The 22,456-nt window shown below is 33.8% G+C and overlaps 1 protein-coding gene across 5 annotated transcripts in view; it reads left to right on the top strand.

Moving 5' to 3' along the window:
* Nucleotides 1-22,456, top strand: part of LOC126734775 (papilin) — a 208,161-nt gene that overhangs the window by 176,964 nt on the left and 8,741 nt on the right. For 3 of the 5 annotated variants that reach the window (XM_050438500.1, XM_050438496.1, XM_050438497.1), the window contains 9 exons: nucleotides 382-561; nucleotides 4,453-4,629; nucleotides 4,693-5,049; nucleotides 7,299-7,469; nucleotides 7,562-7,858; nucleotides 14,978-15,193; nucleotides 15,256-15,450; nucleotides 17,089-17,286; nucleotides 17,401-17,589. In XM_050438500.1, the coding sequence (XP_050294457.1) occupies nucleotides 382-561; nucleotides 4,453-4,629; nucleotides 4,693-5,049; nucleotides 7,299-7,469; nucleotides 7,562-7,858; nucleotides 14,978-15,193; nucleotides 15,256-15,450; nucleotides 17,089-17,286; nucleotides 17,401-17,589 (1,980 nt within the window). The remainder of the gene's footprint in view (nucleotides 1-381; nucleotides 562-4,452; nucleotides 4,630-4,692; nucleotides 5,050-7,298; nucleotides 7,470-7,561; nucleotides 7,859-14,977; nucleotides 15,194-15,255; nucleotides 15,451-17,088; nucleotides 17,287-17,400; nucleotides 17,590-22,456) is intronic. The other 2 variants (XM_050438498.1, XM_050438499.1) reach the window with 2 other exon arrangements.

The raw sequence follows: 22,456 nt of genomic DNA, 5'->3' as shown, positions 1-22,456 counted from the left end.
TCAGTGTACAAGCATCATTTGATTTTTGACTACGGAACTGAAAACATCTCTGCTTCCCCGAGACCAGTATCAAACAACGGAAGGATTGTTTTCCATATAATGGAAAAGAAAATATTTCTGAAAATAGAATTTTTCGTATTTTCATCATGATTTCACAAAATTGCATTCTTCCTCACTGGTCTTTGGAAAATATCTCCTGAGTTTTGGAACATTTCAATCATTTGGACCCAATACTACTTATGTATGTACCTATGTATTTATCAATACTTCTATTTGATTGTGCTGAATCCACCTCTAAGGCACGACAAATTATTTCTTATATTACATGATATTCAAATTATGATATATTATAATCTCGAGCCTTTTATCTTTATCCTCTAGGATGCGATTGCAGATTAAGCGAGTTCGGATGCTGTTCGGACGAAGTAACTGCGGCCACGGGACCCGAGGGCGCTGGATGTAGTTGCGCACAAACGAAATACGGTTGTTGCCTGGACGGTGTATCCGAGGCTAAAGGCGATAACTTTGCCGGGTGTGAAGAAATTCCCGTTGATCGTCAAGGTAAGCGGTCCTTACTAAGGACACACAAGATTCTTAGTATTCTTTATTCGCGCTAAAAAGTATATATTCTTTTACAAGCCAATATTACAATAATAACTTGTTCGGTAATTATATAAGAAAATGATCTAAAATTAAAGGAAAGATACAGCACTGGGAACCAGGTAAAACTAAGAAACACAAAGCAACTTTAACAGAAATACAATATATATGTGAACCACATAATATTCCTAAAAAGCCTTAATGCAGTGAAGAAATTCCTCAAATAAGTAAAAGGGTCTTCAACTTTATTTTTACATGTCCGCGTGATATACGTTGAGGAATTTAATATGATGTTTATGTTTTATTCACGTTTAACAAGAACGTATATTACATGTTAATAATATATAATTATTATTTCATAAAAAGTTAAACGTTTAAGTATGGTATATTGTTTATTATTTAAAGACGCGTTTAATCAACAAATATACTTATCATCAACAAAACGTTGAATTTTTAATTGTAGAAAACCAATATGAAACTTAGTAAATAAAAAACAAGGTTTTTTCGTATTTTACTTGAAAACCTTTAAATATTAAGGTGATGTCATTTGCAAAGATAACTATTTGACTAGATATTTTTAGTTTAAGCAAAGAGTTTATGTATATGGCAAATAGAATTGTTCCCAGTATTGTACCTTATGGCACACCTATGTTTATTATCTCTGGATCGCTGAGGGTGCCATTTAGTTTAACGTAACGTTGTTCTCTCTCTTCAAAGTAACTTTTTTGCTAGCCCTCCAATCTCATAATGCTCTAACGTATCTAAAAGGATATTGTAAGGAACAGTATCGAAGGCCTTAGTAAGATCGATAAAAACAGCTATGCATTTTTTACCGTTGTTTAGGTTTTTAGGGCCTTCTAATGTTACTTTATACAGTGCATTTTTTTTACCTCGGGTCATAGAGTTTTACGTGTAATATTTTCAACCCCATGTTAGAACCTGTTCTATTTAATCGATAGGATTGAAACTTGGAACAAGTGAAGTTTAAGTTAACAGACTTTAAAAAATCCCATTATTTTGCGAAAAACCTATTTAAAATACGTTTTTCTGATGAAAAAGTTTGCTTTTTCTGCACCTCGTAACCTTTATTACCTTTACACTTTAAAGCAGCTAACAAAATAATTTTTAAATTGCTCCATTGAAATTGTTCAAAAACTCTTTAAAATGCTCTATTTACACTACGGAGGAACGTATTGAGATGGTTTCAAACTACATTAGAGGTCTCGCCGCAAGAAGTGGTAGATAATTTTGCCGTGTCTTATCCTAACCGTCCCGTCCCGTCTAGATCAACTGTACAACGGTTTCATGAAAAATTTATTACGATTGGATGCATCGCCAGTTCTCACTTAAAACGAAAAAGAACCGAAATTGTAGTAGACGAAGAATTTAAAATGGAGGTATGCTTGGCCGTTGAAGAAAATCCAACAGTCTTACTCAGTTTGCTGAAGTTACCGGAAAAAGTAGGAGTAGTTGCTATGAGGCAATCAGAAAAGAAAAATACAAATCTTTTAAAGTTAGAAATGTTCAAAAACTCTTGCCTATTGATTATTTTCTTAGAATGCAGTTTTGTGAACAGTGGATGGAACGAATTAACAACGACCCCACAATTACAAACAAAATACTATTTTCAGACGAAAGCGCTTTCTGTACAAATGGTACAGTCAACAAACAAAATACTCGAATATGGCCGCGAGAAAATCCTCACGTCATCCAGGAAACACATACCCAAACAAGACAGAAACTTAACGTGTGGGCAGGAATTCTTGAAGATCGAATAATTGGACCATTTTTCATAGAGGGTAGCCTGAATACTGCAAAATATTTAGAATTATTTCAAATGCAGGTCATTCCCGCATTAGGAAACGCTGTTCAAAATGGCAGGATAATTTTTCAACATGATGGAGCCCCCGCTCATAGTGCAGCGACTTTTACCGAGTTTTTGAATGCCACGTTCCCAGGACGCTGAATTGGACGTTTTGGGCCATCTAAATGGCCGGCGCGAAGCCCCGATCTTTCGCCTTTAGATAACTTTTATTGGGGCTATCTATCATCGAAAGTGTTTGATATTGTTAGAGGCGGACCCAACAATATCGAAGAACTTCGTAATAGAATTATCGAGGCTTCGCGTACCATTACTCCCCGGCAGCTCCTAAATGTTAAAAGACATTTCTACAACTGTCTGGGCTTTTGTTTGGCTCAATTTGGAGGTCACTTTGAACGATTTATTTGAAAGGTTTTATTTGTTTATTGTTGATTTTTGAGATTTTGAGGAAATTATTTTGTGTCACTGTCAGATATTTGCCTACCTGCATTGAAGTGTAAAGGTAATGAAGGTTACGAGGTGCAGAAAAAGCAAACTTTTTCATCAGAAAAACGTATTTTAAATGGGTTTTTTGCAAAATAATGGGATTTTTTAAAGTATGTTAACTTAAACTTCACTTGTTCCAAGTTTCAAACCTATCAAATAGAACAGGTTCTGACATGGGGTTGAAAATAGTACACGTAAAACCCTATGACCCGAGATTAAAAAAAATGCACTGTATGTATATAGCATGTGCTGTACTGACCACACCCTCTGAAAACCCAAATTGATTATCTGACAAAACTCCAAGTAAATTCAAAAACATTTTTGAACTATCTTTAATGTATTTTTCTAAAATTTTGGAAAAATTGTTTATCAGGCTAATTGGGCGATAATTCTCAATTTTTGCTGTGGGGCCTTTCTTATTGGCGTGACAATCTACTGTTTAAAATATTTTGGTATTGTGCCGTTTGTGAAAATAAGGTTTACAATATGGCTCAAAGGCTTTGCTATACAGTTATTTGTTATTTTTATGGCTCGCCTTGGAATTTGATCTATTCCTGATGCAGTATGCAAATATGTTTAATTATTTCATTTGAGTTTACCGGTGTTAAATATATTGAATTGTTCGATGGTTCTAGGATGTCGGTAATAGCAATGTCTTTCTCTCAGGGCTTTATTTTTTTCTTTCATTTTATTTCCAATATTTATGAAGTAATTATAACAATAGTTGGCCATATCTTTATTTGACGTAAATTTCTTGCGATTGGTGTTCATTGTGCTTACTTCAATCTTCCTGTCTGCCTTTGTGTTTGACGCATCCTTTTTGATTTGATAGATTTTTTAAATATTTTAACTATTTTACGAAAAATGCTTCTTATAATATTCAAATTTGGTCTTTTTTAATTAGATTATTTACGTAATTTCTACACTGTTTATACCCATTATTCAGTTGTGCTCTAAAGTTTTTATGCAATTTCTCTTTTAGTTTGTCTTTCTTACGAATAGCAATTATTAGCTCCGTGGATATCCATTCTTTTACCTTTCTTGCCTTATGTTTGTTAGATTCTTCAATTTTCGACGATTTTTTCTTATCGACAGGAATTTTAAGGTAATCATTGATTAACTTAGTTAGTGGTACTATAATCAAGGTTTTTAATGTTTTTTTGATTTATATTTATTAGGCTAAGCTTGACCTCTTTAAAATTAGACTTTACCAATTTTATCATTTAGCTTGGGACCGATTACTTTCTTGATCAATAAAATTATCGTTTGAATCAATCTTTTAGCTCACATTCCCTTACAGCATCTACTTCGGTAAGTGCGAATAGTTTCACATGTAACTAAGTTTGGGCAAAGTGTGTTAAACGGGTCTCAAAAACCAAAAGTATGGATTCCCTATATCTCAATAGAGCAGTTTTAAGCGTTTGGTAGTACTGACTGAGCAAGTTTTGCAATGAAATTTTAATGAATTGATTAGTCACGTATATGTCAGCGTTTTTTGAAAAACCATGAAGCAGACTTATTTAAAACAAATCAAACTTTCTTAGGTGCGTGTTCGTTACCGAACATACGCGGTCCCTGCCGAAACTTCACCGTCAAATGGTTCTACGACATAAAATACGGCGGTTGCTCCAGATTTTGGTACGGCGGATGTGACGGCAACGAAAACCGCTTCAAAACCAAAGAAGAATGCGAGGGAGTGTGCGTCAAACCGCAAGGAATCGGTAACTTTAACATTTCAACCGCATTAACGCATTAATTAATAATTAAAACGACCGATATTTCAGAACGATGCAACTTACCGAAAGTAAACGGCTCTTGCGACGGGTACTTCTTGAAATGGTACTACGACAAAGAGATGCGACAATGTTCGCAGTTCGCTTACAGCGGCTGTTTAGGGAACGACAATAAGTTCGATACGCGTGAGGAATGCGCCGAGTTGTGTTCCAAGGACGTTTCGGCGGATCCTTGCGAACAAACCAAGTCCGAAGGTCCGTGTCGGGGACAATTTAGGCGGTTCTTCTTCGACAAGGAGTCCGGAGATTGTCAGGAGTTTATTTACGGGGGCTGCAGGGGTAACAGTAACAATTTCGTTTCTCGGGAGGCGTGCAAGTTGAAATGCGCCACGCCCGGCAAGAAACGGGGTAAGTGGGATTTATATTTTTTTTGAGTGAGAATGCTTGGTGACCATGGTACACGGGTGGTGGGTTTTTCGATTGCTTAGTTATTAGTTGGATCGGTTCACTTTTCATTGAATGGAGGATGTTTACAAAAAATCTAATTTCACTAACACTTAAAATTAATTTAAAAAAAATATTTAGAATATACAGGATGTCTCTGATTAAGTCGGCACTATTCGTCGTTAATTTAGCAAAGAAGCGTATATTGATTTTTACACAGCTCTTCAAGAGGGCACTTTAAAATTTTTCTTATTTTTCATAAATCAGTAACTAAGAGAGATTGGGTAATAATTTTTTGAATCTTATTAGAATATTTAATTAACTCTCAATAGCTAGTAAGTAATTTAGGATAACTATACATGGAACCAAGAAATTTTTAAAAATATGATATACGTCACTTGAAAACCTATCTGAAACCCAGGAATATATTATGCACGTCTGCGACTATATTATGCACGCGACCTAGGGTCCGAAAAATCGTGTTTTTTTGGAAATAAAAATTCATATCTTTGGCTGTATGGCTAGCGAAACGATTAAATTTGGCATAGGGTCTCTCAATACATTGGGAATGATGGATCCGTAAACGAATTTTTTTTTCGGGTACCACCAAACGGAGCGGTACTGTCTCAAAGTCTATAGGAGTCCTAGTATATTGTATTCAAAGTATATTGACGATCGCATTGAATTTATAGCTCACATGCTTGGTTGGCTTAATTGCATATGAAAAATAACATTTCAAGCTGATTTAAGGCAAAAGGATTCAAAAAACGGACTTTTGACCTCCTTTTTGGCATGAAAACCTATCTTAGACCCAAGAATCATTGATGATCGTAATGAATTGATGGTTCATGTCTGTGGTCGGTTCAATTACATCCGAAAAGTGACATTTCAAGATGATTCAAGGCTTATTAGAGAGGTGCGAAGCGGTAGAATGTCAAAAAATGGACTTTTGACACTTTTTTTGGTATGAAAACCTATCTTAGACCCAGGAATCATTGACGATCGTAATGAATTAATGGTTTACGTCTGTTATTGATTCAATTATATCCGAAAAGTAACATTTCAAGATGATTCAAGGCATATTAGAGAGGTGAAATGCGGTAGAATGTCAAAAAATGGACTTTAGACCCCCTTTTTGGCATGAAAACCTATCTTAGACCCAAGAATCATTAACGATCGTAATGAATTGATGGTTCACGTCTGTGGTCGGTTCAATTACATCCGAAAAATGACATTTTAAGCTGATTCAAGGCATATCAGAGAGATGAGATGCGGTAGAATGTCAAAAAATAGACTTTTGACCGCCTTTTTGGCATGAAAACCTATCTCAGACCCAAGAATCATTAACGATCGTAATGAATTGATGGTTCACGTCTGTGGTCGGTTCAATTACATCCGAAAAGTGACATTTTAAGATGATTCAAAGCATATTAGAGAGGTGAGATGCGGTAGAATGTCAAATAGTGGACTTTTGACCCTCTTTTTGGTATGAAAACCTATCTTAGACCCAAGAATTATTGACGATCGTAATGAATTGATGGTTCACGCCTGTGATTGATTCAATTACATACAAAAACTGATATTTCAAAATGATCCAAGGCATATTAGAGAGGTGAGATGCGGTAGAATCTCAAATAGTGAACCTTAGACTCTCTTTTTGACATGAAAACCTATCTTAGACCCAGAAATCATTGACGATCGTAATGAATTAATGGTTCACGTCTATTATTGATTCAATTATATCCGAAAAGTGACATTTCAAAATGATTCAAGGCATATTAGAGAGGTAAGATGCAGTAGAATGTCAAATAATGACATTGTGCGAATCACTTAGTGTGTCTACTTTTTAACATACGTCTTCTAAAATTTATTGTTGATCGAGTATACTCTAATAGGGAGAGGTAAATAAAAAAACAAAAATTAAAAGAACACGTTATTATACTGCGTACAAAGTTATTAGTAGATTAAATATCTATAAGAATACAAAAATCGAGAATTTTGACCATGGAAATAACAAAAAATTAAACCTTAACTTAAAAGCTATGTTTTTGAATTTTAATTTCATTTCATCACTAAAATGAATTCTACTAGTTTACCTATTTACCCGACCCCCTATCTTACATATTAATAAATACATATTAAGGTACCAATAGTGCCGACTTAATCGGAGACAGGCTGTATAAGTAGTAAGTTAACCACGTAGTGCTCGTTAGATTATTGCACGTTACCAAAGGCTGAGGGTAATTGCACGGCACGAGAACCCCGATGGCACTACGGTGCCCACGAGCAACGTTGCCTGCCATTCTATTATACCGGCTGTCACGGTAACAAGAACAATTTCAACAGTAAAGATGCATGCGAGGAAAATTGCCCTAAAGAAGTCGGTAAGTGGATATGATGAATTGCATGCCTTAGTTATACATATATGTAGATTGCTTGCACAATCCCGATTTGTTATCTCACTTACTCTTTAAAGCTCAAGATATGTGCCATCTACCGGCACACATTGGCGAGTGTGGCAATTACGTCACCCGTTGGTACTGGGACACCAGGTACAAGAGATGCAGCCAGTTCTACTGGGGCGGATGCGGCGGAAACGCCAACAATTTCCAGACGGCTGAGGAGTGCGAGAGGTCTTGCTTGCGGGGAGAGGAAGAGGTTCCTCCTCCTCCTACTGCACCTTCGACTCGTGCACCCGTTCAGGAGCCTCAAACTGAGAGGCCCACTCAAGCGGAGCCTGCACCTCATACTGCTAGAGTACCCACCATTGAAGGTAAAGTTTTATTTTTATTGGTCACACTAATACACCTCAAGTCGTTGAAATAAGAGATAAGAATAAATAATAACTTGTTTAAATAAAAAAAAAAGTTTATTTTTAGATATAAATATGTATGTATATCTTCTGGGATTGATCATATAGCGTGACTATTTAAAAACTTGAAAACAGATTAAATTAAAGGAAGGGGAAAAACACAAGCGTATTAGAGTTTGTCTAGCTAAAGAAAGGTACACCATAAGTTTCAAAGCTGCGCCAAGTTTTGTCCCCTAATAACGCGCGATTAGCGACAGTAGCGCGCCCTTTTTTAATTTAATTTAATTTAAAGACACAGAACACAAATATAAGAATTAACGCAACGGCACTTTTATATGCAAATCGGGGCGATCAATACCGTTGCTTTGGCAGCGGCGTAAACAAATTTACTGCGCAACCGAGCCGAACAACACGTGCTGTACCTTTCGTTAGCTAGACAAAGTCTATCTCACCCTTATTTGCAATCTTTTGGACTGATAGAAAGGGGGATCAAGTGAAACATTATCTTGAAGCTCTTGAAAATTGCTTTTCAATAGTACCATATAAAGCCACATTTTTGAAAATTTTTCTCTGATTATCAAGGAACATACTAAATAAAAATAATATTTAAAAAAAAATTATTATTTAATTAAATGTTAAGCTGGTTAAATAACTAAATTTAATATTTAATTTAACCGATCTAATAGATCTGATAAACAAGCATAGTCAGAAAACCGGGAACTCAAATTTATTTATTTTTACTCATTTTTATTACATCGATACTTATACAGGGTGTCCGCTAATTAATGGTAGATGGAAAAACCACAGACTCCTGATGAAAAAATATTACGATTTAACTATATTTATCTATATCCAAAAGTTGATATTAACTGAGATACAGGGTGTTAAACTTAAAACTTTTTTTTTGTTTTTCCCCAATAACTTTAACAAAAGTTAACTTTATTTCACAAAAATTTGTAGTTAGGGGTTTTTTAGGTCGAGAAATTCATTTTTTTAACAAATTGAGTGTACAATGTAGGGGGCGCTGTCTGCGACATCTTTTTCTCCTTCATAAGGTCATAACTTTTTCGTGCTTAACTGTATTTAAGTTTTCATTGAAAATAATACTTTTTTCATATTTTTTACGTAAAAAAGGTATACTACTTTCGGGTCGCTCAGAGCCGCCGTTTTCGAGATATCTGCCTTCAAATTATTTAGTACAGCAGCTTAAGCAAGCAATAATGTCTTGTTACTCTTTACCAATCATTTTTTACATCATAAATAATGTTTTAGTATAAGTCATTGAGAATAATGCAGACAAAAATCGGATTATCATTTAATTAACTTTATTTAAAATAACTATGACACTAGAAAATCTATTGAAAGAAAATAACATTAACGAAAACAAACTTAACTATGCGACTGGTAACTTTTCCATTTTGAAACTGTGACGAGATTTAGTAGAAAAATAAATCTGCTTTTGACAAAAACTCTTCAAAATGTCTACCATTCACTTCAATACATTTAACAGTTCTTTTGCTGAAAGATCTCCTAATTTAAAAAAATAATTGTTCGTTTCGTAGCTTTTGTGCAGCATATAAAATTCTCTGCCATAGTTCTTCTCTGGAATTCACTATTTCTTTGTAAACGAGCGACTCCATGTAGCCCCATACACAAAAATTCAGCGGGTTAAAATCGGGACTTCGCGCCGGCCATGGCCTCTGGCTCCCACGACCTATCCAGCGATTAGAAAAACGGTTGTTCAGGTACTCTCTGACAGCTCTAGAGAAGTGTGCTGGCGCTCCGTCTTGCATGAAATACATATGTTGCCTTATGTCGAAGCCACCGTAATATAGAAAGCCAGAACCCTCGAGTCGTGACGTCACGTCGAACGTCTGAGTATCCCGTGTCGTTCGTATGTTATAGCCGTATTTATTCAATACTACCGCTGTTAAAATCATAATATTATCATTGTGTATCGTTTAAATGATAATATTGTTTAATAAAATTAATAGTGTGTTAGTAGAAAGAAGTACAAATAATAAAAACATATTCTTTATTAAAACAAAAATGATATAAAAATCAACAAATTCTTTAATGAGTTATAAATATAAGGCAAATAAGGCCTATATGATACAATAGTTTTTAATAACTACTGAAACATATATATATATATATTTATAACTATTATAATTAAAACAAATACAAAACTCTTAAAAAAATAATAAATATAACCACTGTAAGATGGTTTAAAACAAATTTAATAAAATACTGAATAATTATTTAATAAAATGGATAGATAGTTGGTAGTAGTACAAAAGAAACAAAATAATATTTTTTTATTAAAACAAAACACCATAAAAAAAATCTAAAATACTTCAACAAGCTATAAATATAAGACAAATAACCCATACAAGTTTTTAATAGCTACCAAAGTATATTATATGTATGCACATATAGAATAGAATAAATTGAGACATAAATACAAAACTCTTAGGAAAATAATAAATATAATATAATGTAAGATTGTTTAAAACAATTTTAATAAAATACTAAATAATTGTTTAAAATTGATAGTGTGCTGGTAGTAGTACAAAATACATAAAATCATATTTTTTTATTAAAACGAGAATATCATAAAAAAAAAATATAACATTCTTCAAGGTATAAATATAAGGCAAATAACCCATACAAGCTTTTAATACCTCCCGAAATATATATTTATAATAAATTAAAACATAAATACAAAACTCTTAAAAAAAAATAAATATAATTATAATGAAATAATATATATAATAATATGAAAGTTGGTTTAACACAAATTTAATAAAACACCAACAGAAATAAAACTCAAATAGCTAGATAAAAAAACTCGATAAAAACAGAATAAAAAATTTAATAAATTAATTTTATGAACTGGAAAGTTTTTTATATTTTCTGGTCTTTGGTTCTGGTTTTTGGTTTTTATCTTTTGATTTGGACACATTTTGTTTTTCTTTTCTCTCTATAATTTTTTTTAGTTTGGCGGCATGTATTGTATTTTGGACTTTTCGGTAATTATTTAATAAAATGTTTGAAAACTTAAATACCGCATTTTTTACAAGATCTTACATAAGGATTCCACAGTCACATGTTATTTCAGGATTGATATCTGAATTGTCGAAAATAACTCCAACAGCAAGCTTGGTGAGGACGGCTCTCTGAGATGAGCGTTTTAAATAATTTTCTTCATATCTGTCCGATATTAGAGATTTAAAGATGTTAAAAGTTATTATTAATACTTCCTAATGCCTTCCTACCGAGCGCATACCTAATCCCGGGCCGGGCGAGGAAGTCGAGTCGTTCGGGCAATAGACGTTCGACGTGATGTAGCTGCTGGAGAGTGGGATGATGTTTCTGGCTTTCTATATTACGGTGGCTTCGCTTATGTCCAGCGGAATATCATCGAGAAAATCTGGTAAATGTGTTTCAAGGAACTCAAGGTAGAGTTCCCCGTTTAAATTGGGCGGTAGTTCGAAAGGGCCCAATAAATGATTATCGATTATACCACACCATACATTAATTTTGAATTCATGTTGGAAATGACGTTCGTGTACTAAATGTGGATTTTGTAATGCCCATGTGTGTTTATTTCTAAAATTGAAAATGCCTCTACGTGTAAACGGTGCTTCATCAGTAAATAGTATCTTATTCAGAAACATGGGGTCGGCATTTATTTGGGCACGGCAAAAACGGGCAAATTCTATATCCTGGGCGCAAAATCATTTTCTAATAAATTTTGCACAGGAGTGAAATGATACGGATAAAGACCCTCTTCGTGAAATATTTTACGAATTGATGACTTACCTACTCCAGTTGCCGCAGCAGCATGTCTTGCACTTATTTCCGGATTTTCAGCTACGCGGACCAGAATTTCTTCTTGTTCTGGAGTTATAACCTTCGGGCGCCCTGCGGAATTCCATTTAGGATGAAATGTACCTGTTTCTCCTAATCGATCGTAAAGATTTTTGAAGATCTTGAAATCAGGTTGTCTTCGATTTGGACAGAGTTCTGAATATCGTCTATAGGCTTCGCGTCCATTAAAATTTGCCTGCGCATATACACACAACATATCCCTCATTTCCGCATTTGAAAAAAAGATTGTGCCTCGGCATTGTTTCTCAACTTACGAAAAAATTAAAAATTCAACAAAACAGTAAACTGGATGCAAAATCACAGAAAACACTAATTAAATATTTTCTGACAACTTTAAACTAATCAACAAACAACAACAACATGGCGGTTTCCTAACAACTGCGTCTCTTGAAGTTCATTTGCTTTCTCATAGCTTACTTTAAAAAAGCGAATTATTTCCCGATTATATTAATTATTCAGCCGGGGTCGAGTGCATGGTGTACTAAATAATTTAAATACAAATATCTCCAAAACGGTAACTTTGAGCGACTTCAACTTAGTATACCTTTTTTACGTATAAAATATGAAAAAAGTATTATTTTCAATGAAAACTTAAATACAGTTATGCACAAAAAAGTTATGACCTTATGAAAGAGAAAAAGATGTCGCAGACAGCGCCATTTTGTTAAAAAAAATAATTTCTTGACCTAAAAAACCCCTAACTACAAATTTTTGTGAAAAAAAATTAACTTTTGTTAAAGTTATTGGGGAAAAACAAAAAAAAAGTCTCAGTTTATATCAACTTTTGGATATAGGTAAATATAGTTAAATTGTAATATTTTTACATCAGGAGTCTGTGGTTTTTTTCATGTACCATTAATTAACGGACACCCTGTATACTCTATATACTGGTATTTAAAATATGCGTATGAAAAACATTAAAAAAATGCGATCGTATTAAAAATTGTTTTCGGAGACGTATTTTGTTGTAAGACGCCATGTCGGTCGTATGGTGTTTGAGTGCCGAATTAAATACAGGGTGTCCATTTATAAACTGACACATTTTAATTGCTTATAAGTCGAAAACGAAAAATGACAACAATGTGCGGTTTTCATAGAACTTCATCAATATTTTTCAAGTTTTTTTTGACAGTGTTGCCAAGTTTCAAAATTTACCTGAAATAAGAGGAAAAAAATTGATGATTTTCAAAAGCCGATTTCTCAAAAATTTTAAATGTAACACCCTGTACTTTTTAATTTCACATGAAAGCCTATTAAATCCCCTTTCCGAAAATGTATAAATTGTCTTAAATTCATTACTTCTTTTTATAGAGCCATTTTAAGTAAATGACAACTTTTTGAACATTTTTCTAGATTACATATTCGGTGATTGATGAACATTTTCTTGTTATTGCCTATGTGTCGCTTTAGCATGATTAGAATTAAATAATTTGCGCTATTGCCATGTCTATAAAAAGTATTTATTCTATGTATTAAATTACGACTATTCACAACAATTTTAACAACAAACAATTGAAGAAATTAATTTTAATTTATAACTAATAAATTAGCTGCTTAATATGACCCCTATTTTACTCGGAACACAAATGTAGACGAAGAAATAAGTTGCCGAAGGCGTTTTATAGCATTCGCGGTGTAATTTGGTTGAAAATGTTTACTATGTTGTTGCGCAGTTTATCCAAATTTCTTGGCGTTGGATTGTAGCAGCGGTCTTTTACATATCCCCATATACAAAAATCTGGAATGGTTAGATCGGGAGAATAAAGTGCCCACTCGATTGAACCTGCTCGCCATATCCATCTGTTTCCAAAAGTCAAAAGTAATATTCAAGGAATCCCTTGCGAGCCTGGAGAAGTGTGATGGTGCACCGTCTTGCTGGAAGTAGACCGTGTCTAAAATTCCATCCTGCTGAAGTTGAGGATAAAAAAATATTTCCAACATATCGGTGTAATTGTTTCCACACATGTTGTGCTTCTTGAAAAAAAAATGGCCCATAAATTTTAGATTTCGATACTGCACACCAAACATTTAGCTTAGGAGAATCTCTTTCAAATTCGTTATACACTCGAGGATTTTCACCTCCCCATATTCGGCAGTTATGCTTATTTACTCGACCACTGATGTGAAATGTTGCCTCATCAGACATTATTAAATTGGTATCCGGCTCATTTCTAAAAAGATCTAATGGTGTTTCGCACATTAAATATCATTTTTTCAAGGGCGCGATTTTCTATTTTTTGGAAAGTTTGAATTTTGTAGGGTTTAAACTTAATTATTTTTAGAATTTTATGTATTTTATTTTTTGACATATTTGTCGTTTGAGCTATCTTCCTAATAGATATTTGGTTATTGTTTAAGGACAACACTTCTTTTACCAGCAAAATATCATCCAAGAGATTATCTTGTGCATTTAGGTGTTTGTTCTAACTTTTCTTTTAACTGTTCCCTCCTGGGAAAATTGGCGTACCCAATGAAGTATACAATTGCGTGAAGGTGAAGCCCTTTCAAAAATCAGCCTAAATCTTTTTCTCGTCTGCGTAACTGATTTGCACTCACTAAATAATAACATGCAACGTGCCTTTTCCCGGGTGGTAAACATATTTAAACCTTTCAAAATCTTTAAAAAAATGCAAAAATACATATAGAAATCAAATTATTGGGACTGCCCAACGAATGATGTTAAAAAGATTTGACAGTAGTTGAAGCCCACAAAACAAATTGTGCAACTCACAGCCTCCTTGACAAGCTACTATTGTTATGGTTGTCACTTAATACCGAGAATGTTATTTAATAGGTATATTTTGTAGGAAAATTTTCAAAAAGGTGTCATTTACTAAAATTGGATCTGTAAAAAAAATAGTGAATTTAAGACAATTTATACATTTTCGGATTTAACAGGCTTTCATGTGAAATTAAAAAGTACAGGGTGTTACATTTAAAGTTTTTGAGAAATCGGCCTTTGAAAATCATCATTTTTTTTCTCCTATTTCAGGTAAATTTTGAAACTTGGCAACATTGTCAAAAAAAACTTTAAAAATATTGATGAAGTTCTGTGAAAACCGCACATTGTTGTCATTTTTCGTTCTCGACTTATAAGCAGTTAAAATGTGTCAGTTTATAAATGGACACCCTGTATTATTATTGTAGTTAGATTATTATTTTGTCACATAAATTAATTTGGTTTAGAAATTTGCGCAATGCGTCCGGACCGCGGCCCATGCACCGACGACGCCCTCCACTACTACTACGACGGCGTGGACGGAGTTTGCAAGAACTTCACTTACGGAGGCTGCGGCGGCAACTACAACAACTTCGAAAACGAGGAGATTTGCCTCCAGTATTGCGGTTCCGTTCGGGCGTTGCCTCCCGTTTACACCACTCAGGCCCCCCTTATTATTCGAGGTACGACTATAAATGTTTTATTGACATTTTAATTTAGATTCCCTTTAACCTTTTTCTCATAGAACCTCTACCAGAAAACTCTCGATGCTACGAACAATTTGATCCCGGTAACTGTACTTACCAGTACGAACTGTTCTATTATGATAGAAACACTGACAGTTGTAATAAGTTTATTTATTCGGGTTGCGGAGGTAGTGGAAACCAGTTTTATAGCGAGGAAGACTGTCTCAGGCAATGTGGAGAGTTTAGGGGACAAGGTAATAGGATTTATAATTATTTATTTATTTATTTATTAAAGGAAATATATATTAAAGAATGATACATTAGACTGAAAAAAGGATATCGGCCTGAAAATGGGTAAAATATTGAATTATTCTGATTTCTTATTTATTTAAGACACGAAGCACTGCCCAATTACTGAATGGCACAAAGAATACAAAGGAAAGTGTTTAATCTATCGAGTATTCTACATTTCTAGTAAAACATACCTAAAATATTAGGAGTAAACTGAAAAATGTAAATAAAAAATATCAAATTATAACTGATTAATTTTGTTGAATTTTTTAATGCAACAAATAAGCAGTGAATCCAGAAAGTAGTTTTGATTATGATCTTGGAACACTAAAAGATAGTCTAATGCGTAGGTAGTAACATTTGGCTCACATAAGCGCCAAATGTTACATATGATGTAAACAGAAATCGGAATCGAGTAAATTGTTAAAAATTTCATAGATAAACATTAAATCAAAGTAGTTGAAGTATATTTTTCAGTGATTGTACATTATAATATTTGTAATTATCATTGTATGTATAAAAATAAGTTGGTAATTTAGAAAATGTATGAACTTTCTTTGTATATTCCAAATAAGAGTGGCATATTATACAATTATACAATTTTAGTAACGAAGTAATGTAGCTCGCATAATAATTCACATGTTTCTTAGACAAATTGTTTCTGCATTTGTGAGACTTTGACTTTGAGTTTATTTTCCTCCTTGTTAGATATTATTAAAGTCTCTTTGAGAATAATGGATGAATTCTAAATTATGTCTAGTTGATGTTCAAATATTAATTTGCTATTACCCCTAGAGATCTTTATCCTATAGATCTTTAGTAGTACCAACACATTAGAGTTTAGAGTTCAAGAGTACAGGTTAGTGTCTTAACACTTTTTCTTGAAAAGATTATACTATGGCATTTATTTAGGTTAATAAAGAGCCTATTTTTGTTGCAATATTCAGAATGATAAAATTCGAAGTGTTACTAAATAAAAGTTATATATACTTTTGAATCATCTGTACAGAAAGTATATTCAAAGCCATGAAAAGCACTGGCCGGCCTACATCATTAAAAAAAAATTAAGTTTAGAATTAGTGCTATGTATAATATTTATTTTTTTTTACAGTATTCCAAAATCGTTTGCTCTTTTTAAACTAAGCATTATTTTCACGGATAATTGCATGTTTAGTAAAATTACTGTAGAAATTCATACAATTTTCTGTTTTATCCTTTAAATATCTTTTATGAGCTTTATCTCTTAATCTTATAAGTAATTTAATGTTACCGGTTATCCATGTAGAAATTTTTTGAACTATTTTTAAATAATATTTTTTGTTGGTTGGGTGATTCCAGAATTTACAGAGAAATTTAATGTAGATACAACAATCTTTTCACTTTATAATTGTTTGGATATATCTCTCTCTCAGTTTCTTTATACTATCATAATCGTGTAGAAATTGGGTTTTCACTATAAAGTTTATCCCATTACGTAAGGAAACAATCGTTTTATTAAGATTCTTAACGACACCTTAGATTGACACGGCAATATAGGTCTAGAAAGGTGTAAAAAATTGACTTTTTTCTTTCTTGAATTTACACACGTTCCTTTCGGTTAGACATTTGCAATTTGGACATGGACCCGGGCCCGTGCTACGGCGCCTTCACCAAATACTACTTCGACAAAAACAGCGGCACCTGCCGCGAGTTCAGTTACGGAGGCTGCAAGGGTAACGCCAACCGATTCAGTTTGGTGCAAGAGTGCGAAGCGATTTGCGGCAGAAGAGACGAACCGAAACCGTCCCAACAACCAGCAGGTAAGTCCAACAAAGAGTCCGTTCTTCTTCTTCTTCTGTTTGTTTCTTCTCCTTCTTTTATGGTGGTTTTAAATTAACTTTTCCTTCTTCTCATCACTAACGGTATTACTGTAGAAGTGTGTCAGCTGCCGGCCGATCAAGGCTCTTGTGCAGACCCGAACCACAAACGTTGGTACTTCGATAACACCCAAGGGGAATGCAAAGCGTTCATTTACAGCGGCTGCGGCGGCAACTATAATAACTTTAAAACATTCCAAGCATGCTTAGATTTTTGTAAAGACTTCTTGCCGCATTCTGAATCCCGTAAGTCTTCTTACTCTTTTAATTTTATCCTTGTGTGAGTGTTTCACTAAGGGTGGATCGCGGCGGGGTATCTTTCGGGAACTGTAACGAAATTTAGCTACCAGGGGGCGTAATTAAAAGGTCAACAATTTATTTCTAATTATTGTGTTAAAAAAGTACTTAAGGTACTTTTTTTTAACATAATTAGTAACCTTCGTATATTTTTCATCATTTTGGTCAAAGACTTATTGGCATGCCGACCTTCATAAGGTAGAGGAAGATAGTGAAAGTGTAATTGTTTAAATAGCTATAACTTTTAAAAAGTTATCCGATTTTGCTTAATTTGGGCTTGTTTGAAAGTAAGTACTAAAGTTTTTATTAAAATTGGTAGGGTATTGGTAATTAAGCATCATTTGAATTAAAAACTGTTACTTTGATTATTCCAGAAAAGTTTAAATGGCATTACGTTTACTAAAAAAACCTGAAAACCGCCATCTTTTTTAAGTTATTACCAAAATAAGAATTTTTAACGCTTAATACGGGTGTCACTTGGCATTAATAATTATTAGGTTTCTTTTGTTGATTTGGCAATTCCCTTCACAGTTTATCTAGGCATCGGACTAATCCAAATTCTGTAAAAATAGCAACATTCCTAAAATTTCTAAAGTCATTATAATAAAAAGAACTTTACAAATGTTCAAAGTGTTCACGATTTTGTACAAAAAAGTTCCTAAATTTTTTTTCCTACAAACGGTAACGGAAGGAACGGAGGAATGAAATTCAGAACATTTTGAATACGCTCAATTAGATCTTCTCTTGTTGTGGCCCGTGTTTTGTACATGTCCTTAATTCGTCCCTATAAGTAATAGTCTAACACAGTTAAATCGGGAAATCTAGGTGGCCGAAGGAACAAGCTGCCCTTTCTAATCCAATGATCAATGAATTGTTACTCGGAAAATCACTCATTCTTTGAGAATAATGTGCTAGGCAACCATTATATTGATCCCTAATAAATGCCCCAATAAACTTTCCGCATCCAGTGAGAGTTTTGCCGGAAACAATAAGGCATGTTATGCGAATAAACATTATCACAACTAGAAAAACTAACTTGAAAAATTAGGAACTGGGGACTTTTATTGCACATTTCTCTAAGCCGATAACAATGGTCGAGTCCAATGGGTTGGTGCAACGATACCTCAAATTCTTTCAAAATTTAGATAGATGACTAATTCCTAGATGTTTTGTCCAGTTTCTTACCGGACGCCTTTTAATTTTTCAACATAAAAAGATTATACACTTCTCATTTTTCTTAAACGTATTGCCAATCGTCCATATACTTTTTTACTATAAAGCCTTGCTTCAGGATAGTTTACATTATATTTGTGTCGCAATAGGAGCATTAGCATTTGCGCAAAATACTGAAAATACAGGGTGTTTGGTGCATCGTGTGCCAAACTGAATTCAGTGATTGGGGAGGTCTTTGACTACCTCTTCAGCCCTCATAAAAAAATCTTGCTTAAACAGATTTTTTTATACTGGGTTTTAATGATTTTGAGTGAACATTTATTTAAAAAACATTCAAAATTTAAAAGTTGTTAACTTTTACTAAATTTTATTTTCGACCTTTTATTTGCAATGTTTGACGCTTCTTTTGAAACTAAAATTACCCGCCAGCGACATCTAGTTTTTTTTTTACAGCGCTGCAAACATTTTTTTCAGTAAAAAATAAGCTTAAACGTCAACTTTCGGTTTAAATAAAAAAAAAACTAAAAGTGATCATAATCTCCCAATTTTTTTAAAAACATCTCTAGTCTGTTTCCATTCTAATGATGTGCAATATGTCATAAAAAGTAATTGGTAACATGACTAATTTTCAAATTTACTAAACATAGTCGCAATTTTCTAATATTTAACAGGTGAATAAAAACAAGTTTTTGTCTTAATCAGCGATTCAAAGCAGGGAAAATAACATTAAAAAACAAAAATAGCCCTTTAAACATTTATTTCATCATTTACAAATCCTGCTCAAATTGTTCACCTCTGTTTCGAATGCAGGCCCGACATCTTTGTCGTATTTCTACAGTTGTAGTCCGAAGTCGTATTTCGTTTTTGATTGTATTAAAGGCTACTTCTATGCGTTGTATTAGTACCTCCCTCGTTGGAACTTCTGTGGCGTATACCAGCTCTTTGACACGTCCCCAGACATAAAAATCTAATGTAGTTAAGTCTGGGGAACGTGGCGGCCATGCAATAGGCCTATCGCGCCCAATCCACGAATTGGGGAACACATTGTCAAGGTATTCCCTCACAGTTAAACGCCAATGCGCGGGACAGCCATCGTTTTGAAATACTATGGGCACATCTTCATTAAATACGGGCACCTCGGCCAATAATTCCGGCAGATCATTTTGCAGGAACTCTAAATAATTATCGCCATTGAGGTTATCGGGTAGGTAATGTGGTCCAATTACCTGATTCCCAATCACTCCTGCCCAAACGTTCACAATGAATCGATATTGAAAAGAGTTTTGTCTTTTGACATGTGGGTTTTCCTGTTTCGGTGCCCAGTGCGGTGCAAGTTGTGTAAGTTAAGAATCCCTTCTCTGGTAAATTTAGATTCGTCCGTCCACAGTATTCTTTTTAAAAAATCAGGATTTTCCACATCTGTGTGTAACAAAAACCGACAAAAGTGAACTCGTCTGTCAAAGTCACCACCCTCAAGACCTGTAACAAACAAAAATCATTTTAATTCCTCTGGAGCAGTAAATCATTGCACTAAAAGATTTTCAAGTGTGTCATGTCATAACATAATATCCATTAAATTGCTAAAAGTGACGTCATAATTTTCATTACCTGCTAAACAAAGGTAACGTTAAATAACTACGTAAACTACGTACCTTGAACAGGAGTCACGTGGAATGAATATTTTTCGTTTTGTCGAAGGACCTTCCACACTTTCCATATTGAAATATTAAGTTGTGCCGCCACATCTCTAATGCTTCTTGTGTCCTCTTCTTCAAATAATGCCAGTATTCTTTCGTCCACTTCAACATTATGTCGCACAACATGTCCCCTTGGTTCACGGAGAGTGACACTCCCAGTCTCGCGTAATCGCCGGTATGTGTCTGGGAAAACTCTGCGGCCAGGCAATCGTCGACCAGGAAAGCGTTCGTGGTAAAGCCGTTGCGCTGCACGAGCGACACCACGGGCCTCACCATAAATCATTATGATATCCGCATATTCTTCGTTAGAGTATGTCGCCATTGCAACAACCAAATAGTCAACAAAGTTTAAAAATAACAGAAACTTAATAAAACGTAACAAAAAACAACAAAACTTAACGAGAAAATACAACCGAATGAAAGAATCGTGGAGTACAGAAATCTAGCACACACGTTAGACAGCAGAGGCAATGATGTCTCAACTAAAAAATAATATTACATGGCTACTGCGCCCTGTAATGGACTTCGGACTACAACTGTAGAAATACGACAAAGATGTCGGGCCTGCATTCGAAACAGAGGTGAACAATTTGAGCAGGATTTGTAAATGATGAAATAAATGTTTAAAAGGCTATTTTTGTTTTTTAATGTTATTTTCCCTGCTTTGAATCGCTGATTAAGACAAAAACTTGTTTTTATTCACCTGTTGAATATTAGAAAATTGCGACTATGTTTAGTAAATTTGAAAATTAGTCATGTTACCAATTACTTTTTATGACATATTGCACATCATTAGAATGGAAACAGACTAGAGATGTTTTTAAAAAAATTGGGAGATCATGATCACTTTTAGTTTTTTTTTATTTAAACCGAAAGTTGACGTTTAAGCTTATTTTTTACTGAAAAAAATGTTTGCAGCGCTGTAAAAAAAAAACTAGATGTCGCTGGCGGGTAATTTTAGTTTCAAAAGAAGCGTCAAACATTGCAAATAAAAGGTCGAAAATAAAATTTAGTAAAAGTTAACAACTTTTAAATTTTGAATGTTTTTTAAATAAATGTTCACTCAAAACTATTAAAACCCAGTATAAAAAAATCTGTTTGAGCAAGATTTTTTTATGAGGGCTGAAGAGGTAGCCAAAGACCTCCCCAATCACTGAATTCAGTTTGGCACACGATGCACCAAACACCCTGTATACGGCGAGCATGTCAATTATTAATAATGATTCAAGGCATAATTGACATTGAGCCACGTCATATTTAACTGTCAGCATATCATTTTTTAAATTTCTTTCAAGCAGTTGGAGAAGGCTCACCCACCATTGTCTATAACTGCCTAAAAATTACTTTTCTTAACAAAAATCCCCTGTGAACTGCATTTTATTCCTGAAGGATAACAACTTTTTTCCGGTTAATCCTGGAATAATAAATCTATTCCTTTTCTGGAAAAAATTCCAATTGGATAAAATTGGGTGGAACTTTGGTGCCCAACAAGTGAGTAACTTCAGTGAACTATATTATAACCCATATAATCATCCCAAACAGTATGAGAAAAGAATACCACTGCGCATTTATCACACATACTTAACTTGAACAGCACATTTTTGGTATTCTATAAAATTATGTCGATTTTCGATACAATTGATAAATAAAAGTGTATTAAAAATCGGCCTATCTACAATAACGATTTTTTTCAAAGAATGAAGAATATGCAAACGCAGTTGCTCAGTTGCCACAGAATATTTAAAACTATAATGTGTTGTCAGTTTATTTGAAACCCTGATATGTAGTAGATAGAGTTCCATTTGGTTTACTTTTTTTTATGCTTCTTATTATAAGGCAGGCTTCCATTAAAAATGTGTAATAAATTTTAAAAAAATATATTTAATATGTGTGACCAGTGTACAGGATAAAACAAAATGAAACGCTCTAATATTGTTAAAATGTTA

Source organism: Anthonomus grandis, chromosome 4, assembly GCF_022605725.1.
Source record: "Anthonomus grandis grandis chromosome 4, icAntGran1.3, whole genome shotgun sequence".
NCBI classification, from domain to species: domain Eukaryota; kingdom Metazoa; phylum Arthropoda; class Insecta; order Coleoptera; family Curculionidae; genus Anthonomus; species Anthonomus grandis.
This window is presented reverse-complemented; position numbering and strand designations above follow the sequence as displayed.